At 43.8% G+C, this 16,552-nt stretch overlaps 1 protein-coding gene across 1 annotated transcript; it reads right to left on the bottom strand.

Moving 5' to 3' along the window:
- Positions 1-238: 238 nt before the first annotated feature.
- On the bottom strand, positions 239-15,944 carry il12rb2 (interleukin 12 receptor, beta 2a). The gene is made up of 16 exons (XM_041839222.2): positions 15,894-15,944; positions 15,375-15,536; positions 14,489-14,746; positions 13,835-13,949; positions 13,260-13,459; positions 12,033-12,181; positions 11,466-11,607; positions 8,465-8,538; positions 3,304-3,505; positions 2,830-3,039; positions 2,580-2,681; positions 2,330-2,485; positions 2,115-2,252; positions 1,826-1,934; positions 1,591-1,678; positions 239-1,483 (listed from the first exon to the last, which is right to left on the bottom strand). The coding sequence occupies exons 2-16, from the start codon at positions 15,487-15,489 to the stop codon at positions 989-991; spliced, it is 2,553 nt and encodes an 850-aa protein (XP_041695156.1). The 5' UTR covers positions 15,490-15,536; positions 15,894-15,944; the 3' UTR covers positions 239-988.
- Between the last annotated feature and the right edge of the window lie 608 nt (positions 15,945-16,552).

Here is a 16,552-nt window from a genome sequence, read left to right as displayed (position 1 = left end):
AGTCTCCTTTTTTCTCATCACAATAATCCCCAATATTAAACGTATTAAACTTTCAATAGTGTTTAATAATCCCCTATATTAAACGTATTAAACTTTCAATAGTGTTTAATAATCCCCTATATTAAACGTACACTATAGAGCACCTGTACTCTCTGCAAGGATCCAGTACTCTATGCTAAGGCTGACCCTGCATATCCCAGTGCTCTCTCTTTGTGAAAATAATAAGTAAACTTCCAGATATGAACGCATAGTGCATTTTACATAACACTCATGGTTTATTTCAGAAAGGCTCATTGCTTACAGTCCCTGTAAACTGGGGGAAATGTGAGTTGTATTGTATTGACCTTTTGTGTTATCCAAGACAGAGATCTAGGATGGGCAACTCCAGTCCTCGGGGGCCTGACTGATGTCACACATTTGCCCCAGCCCCAGCTAACACCTGACTCCAATAATAAACTAATCATAATCTTCAGTTTAGAATGCAATTAGTGTAATCACCTGTGTTTGCTATGGTGAAAAAGTGTTACACCACTCCGGCCCCCGAGGATTGTAGTTTCCCCTCTCTGATAGATAGTGTACTATTGTACTGTAATGCAATATAACTGTTTATAATGATTAGTTAGTGAGAATCATAGTCATGATACACTGAAATTAAAACATTTAGGTCTGATTTCAAAGACCCACATAAAACATTTTCCTGGACTGAAGTGTACTTTCAATCAAGATTATGATACTTTCATTTTCTTGGAAAAGTCTGGAAAAGTTCCAGTCATGTAATTCAGTGTTCATAGAAGCACATCTTCAGGTCTGATTAACTGAACTAGAATAAGACTTCAGAGGTCGGCATTGAAGTTCAAACCTTCTGGCAGGTCCCAAAGCAAGCTATCTCAATTTAGCACTTGGATGTGCTTGCAATGCACTCACCAAATCCAGGGTCTTTACACAACATGCTCCTGGGTTTATTTTATATGGCTGTCTGTCTATCCCCTCAGTCTAAGAACTCACTGCAGTCGATCCTGACTGCATCCAGAGTCAGCTTCCCTCCGAACGACACCAAAGGGTTCATGAACGGGCTCAGGGGGTTCTGTGGACAGGGGAAGAATCCCATCACATCCAGACCTTCCTCTTCCTTCTCCTCTCTGCTCCCCAGGACGTGTGTTGAGATGTATTCTACAGTCATATCTGTTCCCTGGGAGTCCTGTGTCTGTCCTGAGGAGCCTGACTCCTGGGAGAAGCTCTTGAGGTAGGAGCTCTGGAAGTAGGCTGTTGTTGATGGGTCTGTCGCGGGGATCTGCTGGGGCATGAAGAGGACTTGTGAGGAGGGGTGAATGGCACCCTCTAGAGTTCTGGAGCTGTCAGTGCGCTGTGCTGGGTTCCCTGAGATCCAGCTGCCCTCAGGCAGCTCCTGGACCTCCACAGTGTCTGGCTCCTCCTCTTCACTGACACTGGACTCACTGAGGTAGAGGTGTAGGGTCAACTCACCCTGGGGGAAGACGGGAAGGGGAAAGACTATAATGTATCACTGTGGATCCAAATTAAGTATTCAGAGTGTGTTTGTGTGTACGTGTGTGCGTGCGTGCTTGCATGTACCTTCTCTTTGGCACACTCCTTTGCCCATTTGCTGTTGGCCGGATCAGGAACGATATCTGGCATGAGGCAGTGGACGAGTGTTGAGACTCTGAGGAGGAGAGAACATGGAAGAGAATGACAGTGAGTCAGGAACAGAGCACACACTTAATAACACAGTCAATAAATATTTCCATTTCATTGCTGTCTAGTGACTCCCCATTAGGACTAGAGGCTGTTCCTGTTCCTACTGTATTACCGTTGTCGTAACGAGGAGACCTGGTACAGACACAGCAGGACAAAGAACACCAGGAAGAACACCAGGAAGGAGGTGATCCCTACCAGGACCATGGTATACAGCCAGCTGTCTGAAAGCAAACCCACAGTGGTACATAATAAGCATACAGTGTAAACATTATACAGTATAAACATAGGCATTCTGTATTTACTGTAACACTTCACATAACTGGAATGGTAGTACTGAGAGTGTTTCAGCTAGATTATTCTAAGAAACATTGTTTTCACTCTTTCAACCTTGTTACACTCACTTTGAGGTTTGATGAAAAAGTGGACAGATTGTCTGGTTTTGGGGCTCTGTCCTGAGGCGGTCGATGCGGTCATCCATAGACGGTACTCTGCTGAGGGCAGGCCCCTGATGGTGAAGGACCTCTCTGATGCTCTGCAGACTGGAACACAACCACAGGTCATGAACACAGCACACACACACACAATGCACATTGTGTTCGGTAGTTATTCTCCATACCGTAGTTTCCGACATCTTTTCCCTCTGAGTTTTCCACATAGATGGTGTAGTTGATGACACAGCCCCTCCTGTCTCCCTGAGGGACCTCTGACCAGGACACTGTCACTCTGTCCCCCTCCACCACCGGCTGATAGACAGACGGACCCGCAGACGGCACTACAGGACATAGTCACACCACAAATAGGAATCAAACTCTGGCACTGATCCATTGATGTGAAACCTTAGAAAAAATTGTGATCTCCTGTCTTACCTGATTCCCAGGTGTGGAAGTCTTCAAACTGGGCCCTGCCCACTGCCTGCTCATACAGAGCATAAACTGCTCCCTCATAGCACTTTAGCGGCTTAATGTTATCTACACACAGGAGAGAGAGTGGGTGGGGTGGAGTTCGAGAGAGAGAGGGATTGAGAGCAAGAGGAGGGATCAACAGGCTGTGTCATTACTCAGGGATCCAATAAGATCTAATGCGATTCTAAGCTGGCAATCCATCCGCTACACGTACCTCTAATGACAGTATGGGTTTCATTAGGACCCAGTCTCTTCCACCTGAGCTCCTCCACCTGTCTGCCTACAGGGAACCATTCCACCAGGTAGCCAATTACTGGCCCATACCCTGTCCCACTGGCTGCTCCTGCAGTTACAGGCCTCTGCCAGGAGATGGTGACGCTGTGGTTACTGTGATTTCTACAAGTCACGCACTGAGGGGGCTTGGCTGTGAAGGGAGATGAGTGTGTGACACTATCAGTAGAGCAGTCACCCTTCCCTGTCAACTATGGTCAAATGGATGTTACATTTATGTCTATGTGGTTTGTAAATGTTGATTGTCTTTTAACTCAAACAAGCAAAGAAGTGGAACAAATAACTTAACCAAAGTGCACTTATCAAGAATCAACTTTTCTGGAGAGGAGTCTGAATCTTGAATAGGAAGATGGAGGAAAAGGGGGAGAAAAAGGGGGAGGAAATTGAGATGCCTTACCTGCTCTGAGCGGAATGGTGACAAGGGCAGGGGGTGAGGAACCTCTGGAGTTCAGGGCGTAGACAGTGATATCACAGCGAGAGCAGGACAGGACTGAAATATTATTACTGGAGGTGGTGCCCTCAGATTTCCCAGCCAGGGTGTCGTGTACTATGACCTTGTAACCCTTGATACTCCCTCTGGCCTCTGTGTCACTCAGCCTCTGCAATCAGATTCAGAACCACGTACAGTGGGGAGAACAAGTATTTGATACACTGCCGATTTAGCAGGTTTTCCTACTTACAAAGCATGTAGAGGTCTGTCATTTTTATCATAGATACACTTCAACTGTGAGAGACGGAATCTAAAACAAAAATCCAGAAAATCACATTGTATGATTTTTAAGTAATGAATTTGCATTTTATTGCATGACATAAGTATTTGATATATCAGAAAAGCAGAACTTAATATTTGGTACAGAAACCTTTGTTTGCAATTACAGAGATCATACATTTCCTGTAGGTCTTGACCAGGTTTGCACACACTGCAGCAGGGATTTTGGCCCACTCCTCCATACAGACCTTCTCCAGATCCTTCAGGTTTCGGGGCTGTCGCTGGGCAATACGGACTTTCAGCTCCCTCCAAAGATGTTCTATTGGGTTCAGGTCTGGAGACTGGCTAGGCCACTCCAGGACCTTGAGATGCTTCTTACGGAGCCACTCCTTAGTTGCACTGGCTGTGTGTTTCGGGTCGTTGTCATGCTAGAAGACCCAGCCACGACCCATCTTCAATGCTCTTACTGAGGGAAGGAGGTTGTTGGCCAAGATCTCGCGATACATGGCCCCATCCATCCTCCCCTCAATACGGTGCAGTCGTCCTGTCCCCATTGCAGAAAAGCATCCCCAAAGAATGATGTTTCCACCTCCATGCTTCACGGTTGGGATGGTGTTCTTGGGGTTGTACTCATCCTTCTTCTTCCGCCAAACACGGCGAGTGGAGTTTAGACCAAAAAGCTCTATTTTTGTCTCATCAGACCACATGACCTTCTCCCATTCCTCCTCTGGATCATCCAGATGGTCATTGGCAAACTTCAGACGGGCCTGGACATGCGCTGGCTTGAGCAGGCGGACCTTGCGTGCGCTGCAGGATTTTAATCCATGACGGCGTAGTGTGTTACTAATGGTTTTCTTTGAGACTGTGGTCCCAGCTCTCTTCAGGTCATTGACCAGGTACTGCTGTGTAGTTCTGGGCTGATCCCTCACCTTCCTCATGATCATTGATGCCCCACGAGGTGAGATCTTGCATGGAGCCCCAGACCGAGGGTGATTGACCGTCATCTTGAACTTCTTCCATTTTCTAATAATTGCGCCAACAGTTGTTGCCTTCTCACCAAGCTGCTTGCCTATTGTCCTGTAGCCCATCCCAGCCTTGTGCAGGTCTACAATTTTATCCCTGATGTCCTTACACAGCTCTCTGGTCTTGGCCATTGTGGAGAGGTTGGAGTCTGTTTGATTGAGTGTGTGGACAGGTGTCTTTTTATACAGGTAACGAGTTCAAACAGGTGCAGTTAATACAGGTAATGAGTGGAGAACAGGAGGGCTTCTTAAAGAAAAACTAACAGGTCTGTGAGAGCCGGAATTCTTACTGGTTGGTAGGTGATCAAATACTTATGTCATGCAATCAAATGCAAATTAATTACTTAAAAATCATAAAGTGTATCAAATACTTGTTCTCCCCACTGTATAAAACACAGGCCCACTCCATGGGCAACAACCACAAATGATGCAGTGATAGGATTGGCTATCAGTGTTTTAATCCCATTTCTGTTTCCCAGCATAGAATCCTAAAGCAAGGGAGAATCTCAATAGCATACTCCTCGTGTCCTCTCTTCTCTCTCCTTCTCAAAACCCATTGGAGGAGAAGGTCAGAGGTGAGAGACCTCTGGCTTTCTCATCCAATGGGTTTTGAGAAGGAGGCAACGAGAGAGGAGTATGTAATTGAGATTCTCCCCTAGAGTCTGACTGTTTCTACAGTTAGCTATATTGTTGCCTTTCCAACATTTGTTATGATGATAACAATATCAACATGCCCCTACCATTGTGTTAGCTTAACATTTAATTCAACTTTATTGTATTTCCCCAGGAACAGCTAAGAAGGCACGCTATTCCTGCAGCATTTCTGCAGGGAGAGGAGAGGTGTGTAAGGGATCTATCATTTATTTTAAACTGCTCATCTTCTGTTTCTTGTAAACTGAAACTGTCACGTGTCTGGCCCAGGTTTCAGTCTCACAAATCATTGGAGACGGAGCCTCTCACACCTATGGGGTGAGGTTAGGGGGGGTGGTATCCCCTCTCAGAAGAGGTCAGAGTTAAACGTTTAGCTAATGTAGCGGAGCTAGCGGAGTAACTAGACCACAGGCTGCAGCTATGGCTAAGAAAGCTTTATACAGACGCATGAAATGCTACAGTTTAGGACAGAACCAGGACGAAAGTAAAACTTGTAGTTTTTTTCCTAATTACTCAGAGATAGATAGAGCTAGAGACACCATATTTTATGACAAACGGCATATACACTGAGTGTACAAAACATTAAGAACACCTTACTAATATTGAGTTGCATCCCCCTGCCTTTTGCCCTCAGAAACAGCCTCAATTCATCGGGGCATGGACTCTACAAGGTGTCGAAAGCATTCCACAGGGATGCTGGCCCATGTTGACTCCAATGCTTCCCAAAGTTGTGTAAAGTTGGCTGGATGTCCTTTTGACGGTGGACTATTCTTGATACACATGGGAAACGGTTGTCAAATGTGACATCTGCCGGTTAGCAATATAAAGCAGCGAGGATGTTCATAAATACGTTTTTTTCCACAATATTCATAAAATCTCCGTGGCACAGCGGTTCATTGTGGGTGTTAATAGCCTACTATAATTTACCATTACAGGTTTTCACCTTACATCATGCTTCCCTTTTTAGCTGTGAATCCCTTTTGTTTTGCTGTCAAAAACGGAATCTATGGCATTATTTTGGATGCTTTAGACAGAAGCTTATACCATACTAAATAAAAATGTGCAGAAAGTGTGGTGTCACATAAAACAATTTTCTAAATAATAAGCCTTCGCCAGGAATCAACCCCATTAACTGTTCCCCGACTACCTGCTGAGCTACCGTTCAGGTGACACTACATCACAAAATCTTAACTAAATTACATTATAAGTACGGTGTACAGTAGTCAGTGTTTGAAAGCAACTTGGAATCGAAGAAAGCACCGTAACCATGGCGAAATCTGTGGGATCTCTCATTTTGCAAACCACTGTTTGAAAAACCACATGATCAAACAAAGCTTCGGGCGTCATTGATCACGCGATAATGATACTTTGAAACGAGCATCGGTACATTGTATTGGATCAGTAGTGCTTTGAAAACTGCTTTGGAGCTCCGGTATCAATGTCCCATCATAAATACTACAGTACAGGCATGTCCACAAAAACACTACTGTAAATACTACAGTATTAACTGTAGTGTTTTTGCACAAAAACAACACAGTGAATACTACAGTAAAGTCTGCAAAAACACCACAGTGAATACTATAGAATATACACTGCTCAAAAAAATAAAGGGAACACTTAAACAACACATCCTAGATCTGAATGAATGAAATAATCTTATTAAATACTTTTTTCATTACATAGTTGAATGTGCTGACAACAAAATCACACAAAAATTATCAATGGAAATCAAATTTATCAACCCATGGAGGTCTGGATTTGGAGTCACCCTCAAAATTAAAGTGGAAAACCACACTACAGGCTGATCCAACTTTGACGTAATGTCCTTAAAACAAGTCAAAATGAGGCTCAGTAGTGTGTGTGGCCTCCACGTGCCTGTATGACCTCCCTACAACGCCTGGATATGCTCCTGATGAGGTGGCGGATGGTCTCCTGAGGGATCTCCTCCCAGACCTGGACTAAAGCATCCGCCAACTCCTGGACAGTCTGTGGTGCAACGTGGCGTTGGTGGATGGAGCGAGACATGATGTCCCAGATGTGCTCAATTGGATTCAGGTCTGGGGAACGGGCGGGCCAGTCCATAGCATCAATGCCTTCCTCTTGCAGGAACTGCTGACACACTCCAGCCACATGAGGTCTAGCATTGTCTTGCATTAGGAGGAACCCAGGGCCAACCGCACCAGCATATGGTCTCACAAGGGGTCTGAGTATCTCATCTCGGTACCTAATGGCAGTCAGGCTACCTCTGGCGAGCACATGGAGGGCTGTGCGGCCCCCCAAAGAAATGCCACCCCACACCATGACTGACCCACCGCCAAACCGGTCATGCTGGAGGATGTTGCAGGCAGCAGAACGTTCTCCACGGCGTCTCCAGACTCTGTCACGTCTGTCACGTGCTCAGTGTGAACCTGCTTTCTTCTGTGAGGAGCACAGGGCGCCAGTGGCGAATTTGCCAATCTTGGTGTTCTCTGGCAAATGCCAAACGTCCTGCACGGTGTTGGGCTGTAAGCACAACCCCCACCTGTGGACGTCGGGCCCTCATACCACCCTCATGGAGTCTGTTTCTGACCGTTTGAGCAGACACATGCACATTTGTGGCCTGCTGGAGGTCATTTTGCAGGGCTCTGGCAGTGCTCCTCCTGCTCCTCCTTGCACAAAGGCGGAGGTAGCGGTCCTGCTGCTGGTTTGTTGCCCTCCTGTACTGGCCTGTCTCCTGGTAGCGCCTCCATGCTCTGGACACTATGCTGACAGACACAGCAAACCTTCTTGCCACAGCTCGCATTGATGTGCCATCCTGGATGAGCTGCACTACCTGAGCCACTTGTGTGGGTTGTAGACTCCGTCTCATGCTACCACCAGAGTGAAAGCACCGCCAGCATTCAAAAGTGACCAAAACATCAACCAGGAAGCATAGGAACTGAGAAGTGGTCTGTGGTCACAACCTGCAGAACCACTTCTTTATTGGGGGTGTCTTGCTAATTGCCTATAATTTCCACCTGTTGTCTATTCCATTTGCACAACAGCATGTGAAATGTATTGTCAATCAGTGTTGCTTCCTAAGTGGACAGTTTGATTTCACAGAAGTGTGATTGACTTGGAGTTACATTGTGTTGTTTAAGTGTTCCCTTTATTTTTTTGAGCAGTGTATATATTAAGACATCTGTTTGAATGCTCACCTTCCAGTGTAAAGTGATGGAGTTGTTGGGAGAGTTGGAGGTTGTGTACCACACATCCAGGGCCTTGGCAGGTGCTGTAAAAGAGCACAGCATACAAACCGTTTATTCTTTGCAACAGTTAGCTGTGGCTGACCCCATGCTCCTCCCAAAATTGATGTATACTCCCAAAATGTTTGCTGTGTATTTGTATGATGTCTGGGTGGTTGGCACCAATAAAGTACTATTCTATTCTATCCATTAAGTACATAGCTTGTATGTACAAGGTCATTGTGACCTTCAGCCTATTTTGTGTTTTGATAACCATCTGACAACCTTCATTATGTTTTCTTCAGAACAAGGACGTGTCTCAGACATTACTAATATTTCCTGGAAACAACATTTTTACAGTTTTTGCATCAAATAATAAACTGCCAACCAAAGTGACATATAATTCCAGACTGATTTGATCTGCATCCTGTAAGTCAGCAGACAGGACAAACACAGCATCATCAAATAGAATTCAGATGCGCTACTAAAAGGCTTATTTGGCATGAGGTGCTTATCTGGGTTATGTCAAATTCTTGGTATTCCAAAAAAGGTGATAGCATCTCTCATAAATGATGGTAACAACGAGGTTTGTCCACCTCCAAGAAGCAAACACTTAATTAACCCCGCAGGGAAGTTGCACATCACTTCCAGTGTAAGCCAATGCCTTATCTCTAATGTATTTATTTCACCAGAATAATGTCATCAAGATTAATGGGTAGCTGCTTATCCTCATAATTACCACATCAACACTTGAGGAGTTAAGATGTTTATGTTTCATCGTCTTTTCTGATATCTGTTGACCTGTCATGCCTAATCTTTTTAAGTTTCAAAATGTGGGTCATCGTTCAATGTTTTTCCGTATCTTACTTTTTGTTCAATGAAAAAGAAACTCCTCCCTTGATGATCAGGAAGTGAGAGAGGGGGAATTTTGGTTGCTGTGCGCACACACACACCAACACAAATACGCACAGCAGTGGGCCATGTGGCTTACAGAGCAGATGAATGACGACAGAGAAGGGAGGTGAGGTTATGGTGAGGCTACCACACTGTGACTATCTCTCCTACAGGGTGATGGTGTGGTTGATAGCTCTCAGAGATGCAGAGACACTCTCAAAGTTAAAGACTGTCACTCAATACTGCCGAGGGACATTATTTTCTCATCTTCTACTTATACATGATGAGTACTGGTCGGTAAAACAACGCATAAAATAAAGAACAGTATCGTTTCACTGTAAATGAATGAAGTCACTGCACTGAATGAAGGCAGTGTTACCGTATTTAGCCAGATGATAAATTATCCAGTACACGTCAATTCTAAATTTGTGATGCCGATCATTATACGATATGATCCTGCTTAGTGTTGACCATAAGGATACTTTGTTGTTCCTCTCAGTATGATGATGAACACTATGTTATGAGGTGTTTCCAGAAACACGTGAAATCTCCTGGCCTGGGATCAGATTAAACCTTCTTAGATGCATGTTTCACAATGCTCTATGTAAGTGTAGGTATAGAGAGGGCAAGCTTATCTCTGTGATACAACTCAGTTTAATCTAAATCATGGTTTCTACACTCACAGGAAACTGTTGACTTGTAGACAGGGTTCACCTTTGATTAGGCTCTATATGCAGGTGTGTGAAGGGAAAACTATGTCTAAACTACATCTGTAATCTGACATCATCTATACAATGTCAAAACTGAAACTTTCCCTGAGCATCTTCTTTTCCACCTCATCATGTTCAAACCGATTTCTACTCTCTGTCTCTCTTTCATACTCTGTAGCACACAACTGCACAATAACTTAGAGTCACAACCAACCAGTACAGTATACTACAGGGCATCATTAATAAAGTGACACATGTCCACTGAATCTGTCACTGATAGAGATGTATGATAGAACCCCAGTTACCAGGCGTATATAACTGTACATCACTGGTTCTGCTATAGATGGGTTAGCTGAGAAAGTCATGAAAACGATGCGCACACTTCAGTGGGACAGAAGTTTGTGTGTTGTTGTGATTTTGGATGGCCAGATAGCTAGCAACAACGACAAGAAACTGCCATGTGGGGAATCATAAGTGGCTCGTTTCAGTTAGTTTTATCTTGTTCTGGATACCATGTCTTGCTTTGAGGTGTTTTGACTGATGTCACGTCTATGCTAATATGGCAAACATGAGCATTACACAGGTGCACCTTGTGCTGGGGACAATAAAAGGCCACTCCAAAGTGTGCAGTTTTGTCACACAACACAATGCCACAGATGCCTTGTTTTGAGGGAGTGTGCAATTGACATGCTGACTGACTGCAGGAATGTCCACCAGAGCTGTTGCCAGAGAATTGAATGTTAATTTCTCTACCATAAGCCACCGCCAACATCATTTTAGAGAATTTGGCAGTACGTCAGCCCAGGACCTGCACATCAAGCTTCTTCACCTGCGGGATCATTCAAGACCAGCCACCCGGACAGCTGATGAAACTGAGAAGTATTTCTGTCTGTAATGAAGCCCTTTTGTGGGGAAAAACTCATTCTGATTGGCTGGGCCTGGCTCCCCAGTGGATGGGCCTGGCTCCCAAGTAGGTGGGCCTATGCCCTCCCAGGCCCACCCATTGCTGCGCCCCTGCCCAGTCATGTGAAATCCATAGATTAGGGCCTAATACATTTATTTCAATTGACTGATTTCCTTATATGAACTGTAACTCAGTAAAATCGTTGAAATTGTTGCATGTTGCGTATATATTTCTGTTCAGTATATTTGAGAGACAACAAGTGCATATTGTGAAACTTTATTTATGCTTTCAATAAACGTTGGAGACAAAGTATAGTTAACATGTTGTCAACAATCTAAGCCAACCCTGTCTGTTTTGCCCCATAGTTGCACACAAGTCAGCTTTGTTGCTAAACAACCAACCCGTCTATAAAGGCCATCCGCAGGACCAACGAATCACCCAGACAGTGCAGTGCTAGTGTTCTTACCCTCCTCCTGTGTCTGGTTAGAGAGGGGTGGGCTCCAGTCACTCCAGATGCCTCTCTCATGGCTCAGTCTGACCCTGGCCTGGAACTCATACTCTGTGTAGGGCTGCAGAGACACAATGGACTGGTTCCTCACTGAACCTGCCTGTAAGGCACAGCAGTCAGAACACAGTATTACTTTTATAAGACATGTATTACACATTTATAAGACAATTATTACATATTCATTACACAATCATAAGACTTGCATGTGGGGGGCTGCCAAGGCAGACAAGGCATGAGTGGACTACTAAAAAGTGAAGACATATAGATGCTTGACTGGCTTGGCAGGGATCTGCAAACCCCAGTCAAATCTGCCTCTGCTTCTGACTCAGCCGAGAGGTCTTGTGGTTTAAGGTCAAATCTTACATGTGAGGTTGTGTCTTGTGTGTGTCTTGCAACGGTTTTGCAACTCAACTTCTAGCAAAGCAGCATTGGATTGTATGTGTATAATGGTCAATACTCAGTCAGTTCCCTATATGGCAGGTGATGTTTACAGTGCGTGGGTAACTGTGTGACAGTGGTTCTTACAGTGTATGGGTGTGATATCCATGGTCCTGGTCCCTGGGCTGCTCTCTGCTGGACCTCCAGGAGCTGAGCTCCCTGAGCCTCCTCCACCCTGACCTCACAGCCCCGCGACCAGCACTCTACCTGGGACACAGCAGGGGGCCTGGGCTGCACTATAGAGAGAGAGAGAGAGAGAGAGAAAGAGAGAGACAGAGAGGGAGAGAGAGAGAGAGAGAGAGAGAGAGAGAGAGAGAGAGAGAGAGAGAGAGAGAGAGAGAGAGAGAGAGAGAGAGAGAGAGAGAGAGAGAGAGAGAGAGAGAGAGAGAGAGAGAGAGAGAGAAAGAGCGAGAGTGAGAGTGAGAGTGAGAGTGAGAGCGAGAGCGAGAGAGAGAGAGAGAGAGAGAGAGCAGTCAATATGGACAGGGATACACGTAGGACAGTTAGTATGGACCGAGAGAGTACAGTAGTGGATGCAGAGTGCAGAGAGCCTCACCAGTGATATTACTCACCCAAACCTGACAAACATCTTTTAGTACTCATCTAGAATGCATCATAACTGCTGCATTGGTCATTTCTAAAACAAACGTTAGGTAGATTACAAAGCCTAGAAGTCAAATGACCAAAGCGCTCTCTAGTGGCCTTATGGTGGAATGTTATAATTAATAAATGTCCATTCTTTTTTTACGCCAAAAATCCAGTGTTTCTATGTTGAATGGTTCTGTTATGTTTCAGTCTTCTATGATGTATATAAAGTGTAATATTGGGATGCAAACTCAAAATTGAATACATTTAAACTCTATATCTGACATGGTACATGGTATATTTTTTAAGCCCATAACCATGTGTGGAAGGTGTATACTTTTGTTTCAGTAGATTTGTTTAGGACTACCAAGAAACACTCTCTGTGACCCAAGAAACACTCTGTGTGACCCTGATTAACACTTATTTATCTTTAACACTTATTTTTCTTAAAACTGCATTGTTGGTTAATGGCTTGTAAGTAAGCATTTCACTGTAAGGTCTACACCTGTTGTATTTGGCGCATGTGACAAATAACATTTGATTTACAGCTCACTGCAGTTAAATGTTAAAATAGTGAATGAATTAATTTGTAATTGCACAAAAATTAAAAAAAACAAGCAATGATTGCTAAATGCATAGATAGGTGCACATTTGCTCATACAGGTGCCGAATGTTCAAAATTGCATAATCAGTGTTATATTATTTTTTGTTCCTTTGCAGCTGCCGTACCAATGTGGTTGAGTGTGAAGTTGAGGGTGGTGGACACAGCAGAGCCCAGCTTGTTAGAGGAGCTGGCCCACACGGAGTACTTAGTCTGGACAGAACCAGACACAGAGAAATGAGCTGAGACTAGACCAGGATCAGACCTGGAACCAGAACCAGGGTAGGATACAGATCCTGCTGTGCTGTTACCAAACACAGCTCTCACCCTGAAACACATGAAACACATACAAGTCATTCTTTACTTTACAGTACACCTCATCCATACCAGCTGGGTGTTCTATCTCATGTGCATTTTCCTTTTCTTTTTTTCTCTTTTTGTTTTATTCTCCGTATTTGAGTCTGTATGGGGAAAAACTATACTGAGCAGAACATAACAGTGATGAGTCTGTTTTTACTTAAACTTGTCGTTGTCTTGCCATATTGGGTTGTTGGTAGCAGAAGTATGCTTGACCACCAAGGCTGCTCCAACATGTGAGAGAGACCAACAACCCTGCGATTCCTCAGCTCAGATCCCTATTAAGCTATGATTTGATACATGACACAGTACTGCCTGTCCCTTTCTCTTTCTCTTCCAAACTCACCAGAGCTTTGAAGTGGTTGTCAGGTGAGTTTCCCTTCCTCTCCTCCATTGACACATCACCTCTCCAAATTCTCCTTTCTGGATGCAGGTTACATTTTCTGGCAGGTCAGGTGGGTCTGCAAGGTAACCATGACAATACATCAACAACACGAAAGGACATGGTCTGGGACAAAGTGTTTTTCTCATTGTGCTTTGGACCAGTAACCAGCATGTGATGGTCTTGCTCCTTTAAAGACCACTGACATGAGAGTTAGATGTGTATCATTTAAACTTGCACCTCTGACACACCTGTTAGAAGTGCTGACACTGACATGGGTTGAACTAGTTAGTAGTCAGACTAGTAGGCTCCAAGAGGTATAGAGCAAACTTTATAATGCAACTCCTCCACCACATGTTGCACTTAAAGACTACTTGATGAAAATATGTCACACTGCATATCTGACTGGCTAATTCAGGGAGCGGTGTTTGCATCATGAGTGTCAAAACGCACAAGTTGTTTTTCTCCATCTCTCCCATTCAGTTTGGTTTCACAGCCCCAGCCCTATAGTTACTCTCAGCAAGTTATTCTGGTCACTGTCAACGCTTTAGTTAAGTATTGCAGAGTGCTCTGGTATTGCAGAATACTCTATTGCAGAGTATACTATTCCATACTTACATCCAGTATCAATGTCGAGTCCACAAGGCTCAGGTTCTCCTTCACACAAGCAGGTGTACGTTGTGTTTTTACTTATGTTTGTCACATTAAGGAATATAGTTGTAGAGTTGTAGGGCTGCATTTGATGTGTTTTCTTCTTGTCTATGTGCATTGATTTGGAAGCTCCACAGCTGGCCTGATAGGTACAGAACACCTGGAAGCTGGAGCCCAGAAGGACCAGGTCCCCAATGCTGGATGATGCAGTACACGGCTTATCAGCTGGAGGCACAACAAAACAACAAAGAAAACTGTTGTTACCTTACTGGGGAATGAACAGAGGAGTAAACTGAAGATGAGCAAAATAGTCAGCAACTTTTGAAAGAAAATGGAAGTTAAATAGACTTGTTTTAGCAGCATTGTCATAGAAGCGGAACAGAAAACACAGCGGAACAAGGGTCACCAGCACTGGTTTTGGTAAGCTACAGGGTGTGCAGGTTTTTGTTATAACCCACCAATAACACACCATAAATATTATATATTTGTAGAATCAGGTGTGTTCATGCTGGGCTAGAATAAAAGCCTGCGCTCAATACTGTACAATACTGTAGTTTGGTGACTATTGGCACACAGAGAAGTGAGACAGCAAGAAATCAGCTCATACTATTAGAGATATATTCAGAGGGTGTTTATTAAAAGATCAAGTGTCCTCCTTCAGCATATGAGAACAGTTCAAGGCAAACGCAGACTTGCAGAATACACGGTCTGTGGACAGGGAGAAATGGTGTCTTGGACATTGTATGAATCTATCTTGGACAAATGCTTTGAAGTATCACTAAGGAAGAATATCACGTGTTCTTGACATGACTCTTATTAGGTAGCCTACATGATTGGTGAATAGACCACTTACCTCTACTGGACCCTATGGCACACAGGAAAGTGATGCCAATGAGGATAGACCACCAACCATGGGGTGAATAAGCCATTGGTCCTCTGGGTTGTTCACTATCAGTGGTGAGTTGCATTCCGTTTGTGTATCATAGCTAAAGGTCCGTGGGGTCTTTCAGTCTCACTACAGAAATAAACATTTTATTTATTAAATACACTATCTTTTTGACAACAATATCTATTTTAAATGTTTAAGAAAAGAAAAAGAAAATTAATGCTCATCTTCCCATGCATGTTGAACATTGCTCAATGTTCACAATAAAACCATATCAGATTATTGATTGAGATTATTCTGATAACTCAAATGGTTGATCCTGTACTACAATAATCAACTGTAGCAATTTAGTAAAATACACCATGAATGTAGGCTGTATAAAAACAGAAAACACCACTCACCCAGCTCTGACATCATACAGTTGATAATTCCCCACCAAACAGCATTTGTTAATTATCACAACGTGCTCCCTATGTTTATACTTACACTAATTTGACATTTCTGAGTGTCTTCTTAGTCCAGTGCAGTGTGTGTCAGTGGTTTGGCTGAAAGCGTGCGAGCCTGTTTTGGTTGAGATGCGTGTCAGTTGACATTTGACTAGACCAACCCTCATCTCAGTTCCTCTGCTATGTCCTCTGCGGGTTCAACAGAGCATGACAAGTAGCCTACACATATGAGCCCAATCCTAAAACGGCTGTGTGCACACAGGCAACCCAATTCTGATCTTTTTTTCCACTAATTGGTCTTTTGACCAATCACATCAGATATTTTCACATCAGATATTTTTCAGCACTGATGTGATTGGTCAAAAGACCATTTTGGAAAAAAAAGATCAGAATTTGTCTGCCTGTCTAAATGCAGCCATGGTGACATACCAGGTGAGTGATATTTGCCGGTTGTAGGGGATCCCCCATCTCACACTGAATTTGGAGATTAACACTTTTTACAGATGTTCTCCCCTCACAAGACTGGATGTCTAACATCTTCTCTAATCCTCTTCTGTCCTTCATCTGCACTGATTTTAAAACACAAGACAAATGAAAGCAATATTGCGGAGGCCTCTCGGGAAATTTGATTTCATTAGTCCAGAAAGTTTAGATAAGAGCAAATGAAGGAAAGGAGATGAAGATACAAGGAGACAAGGG

Source organism: Coregonus clupeaformis, chromosome 20 (genome assembly GCF_020615455.1).
Source record: "Coregonus clupeaformis isolate EN_2021a chromosome 20, ASM2061545v1, whole genome shotgun sequence".
Classification (NCBI taxonomy): Eukaryota; Metazoa; Chordata; class Actinopteri; order Salmoniformes; family Salmonidae; genus Coregonus; species Coregonus clupeaformis.
The sequence above is the reverse complement of the archived record's forward strand: the minus strand, read 5'-3'. Positions and strand labels throughout refer to the sequence as shown.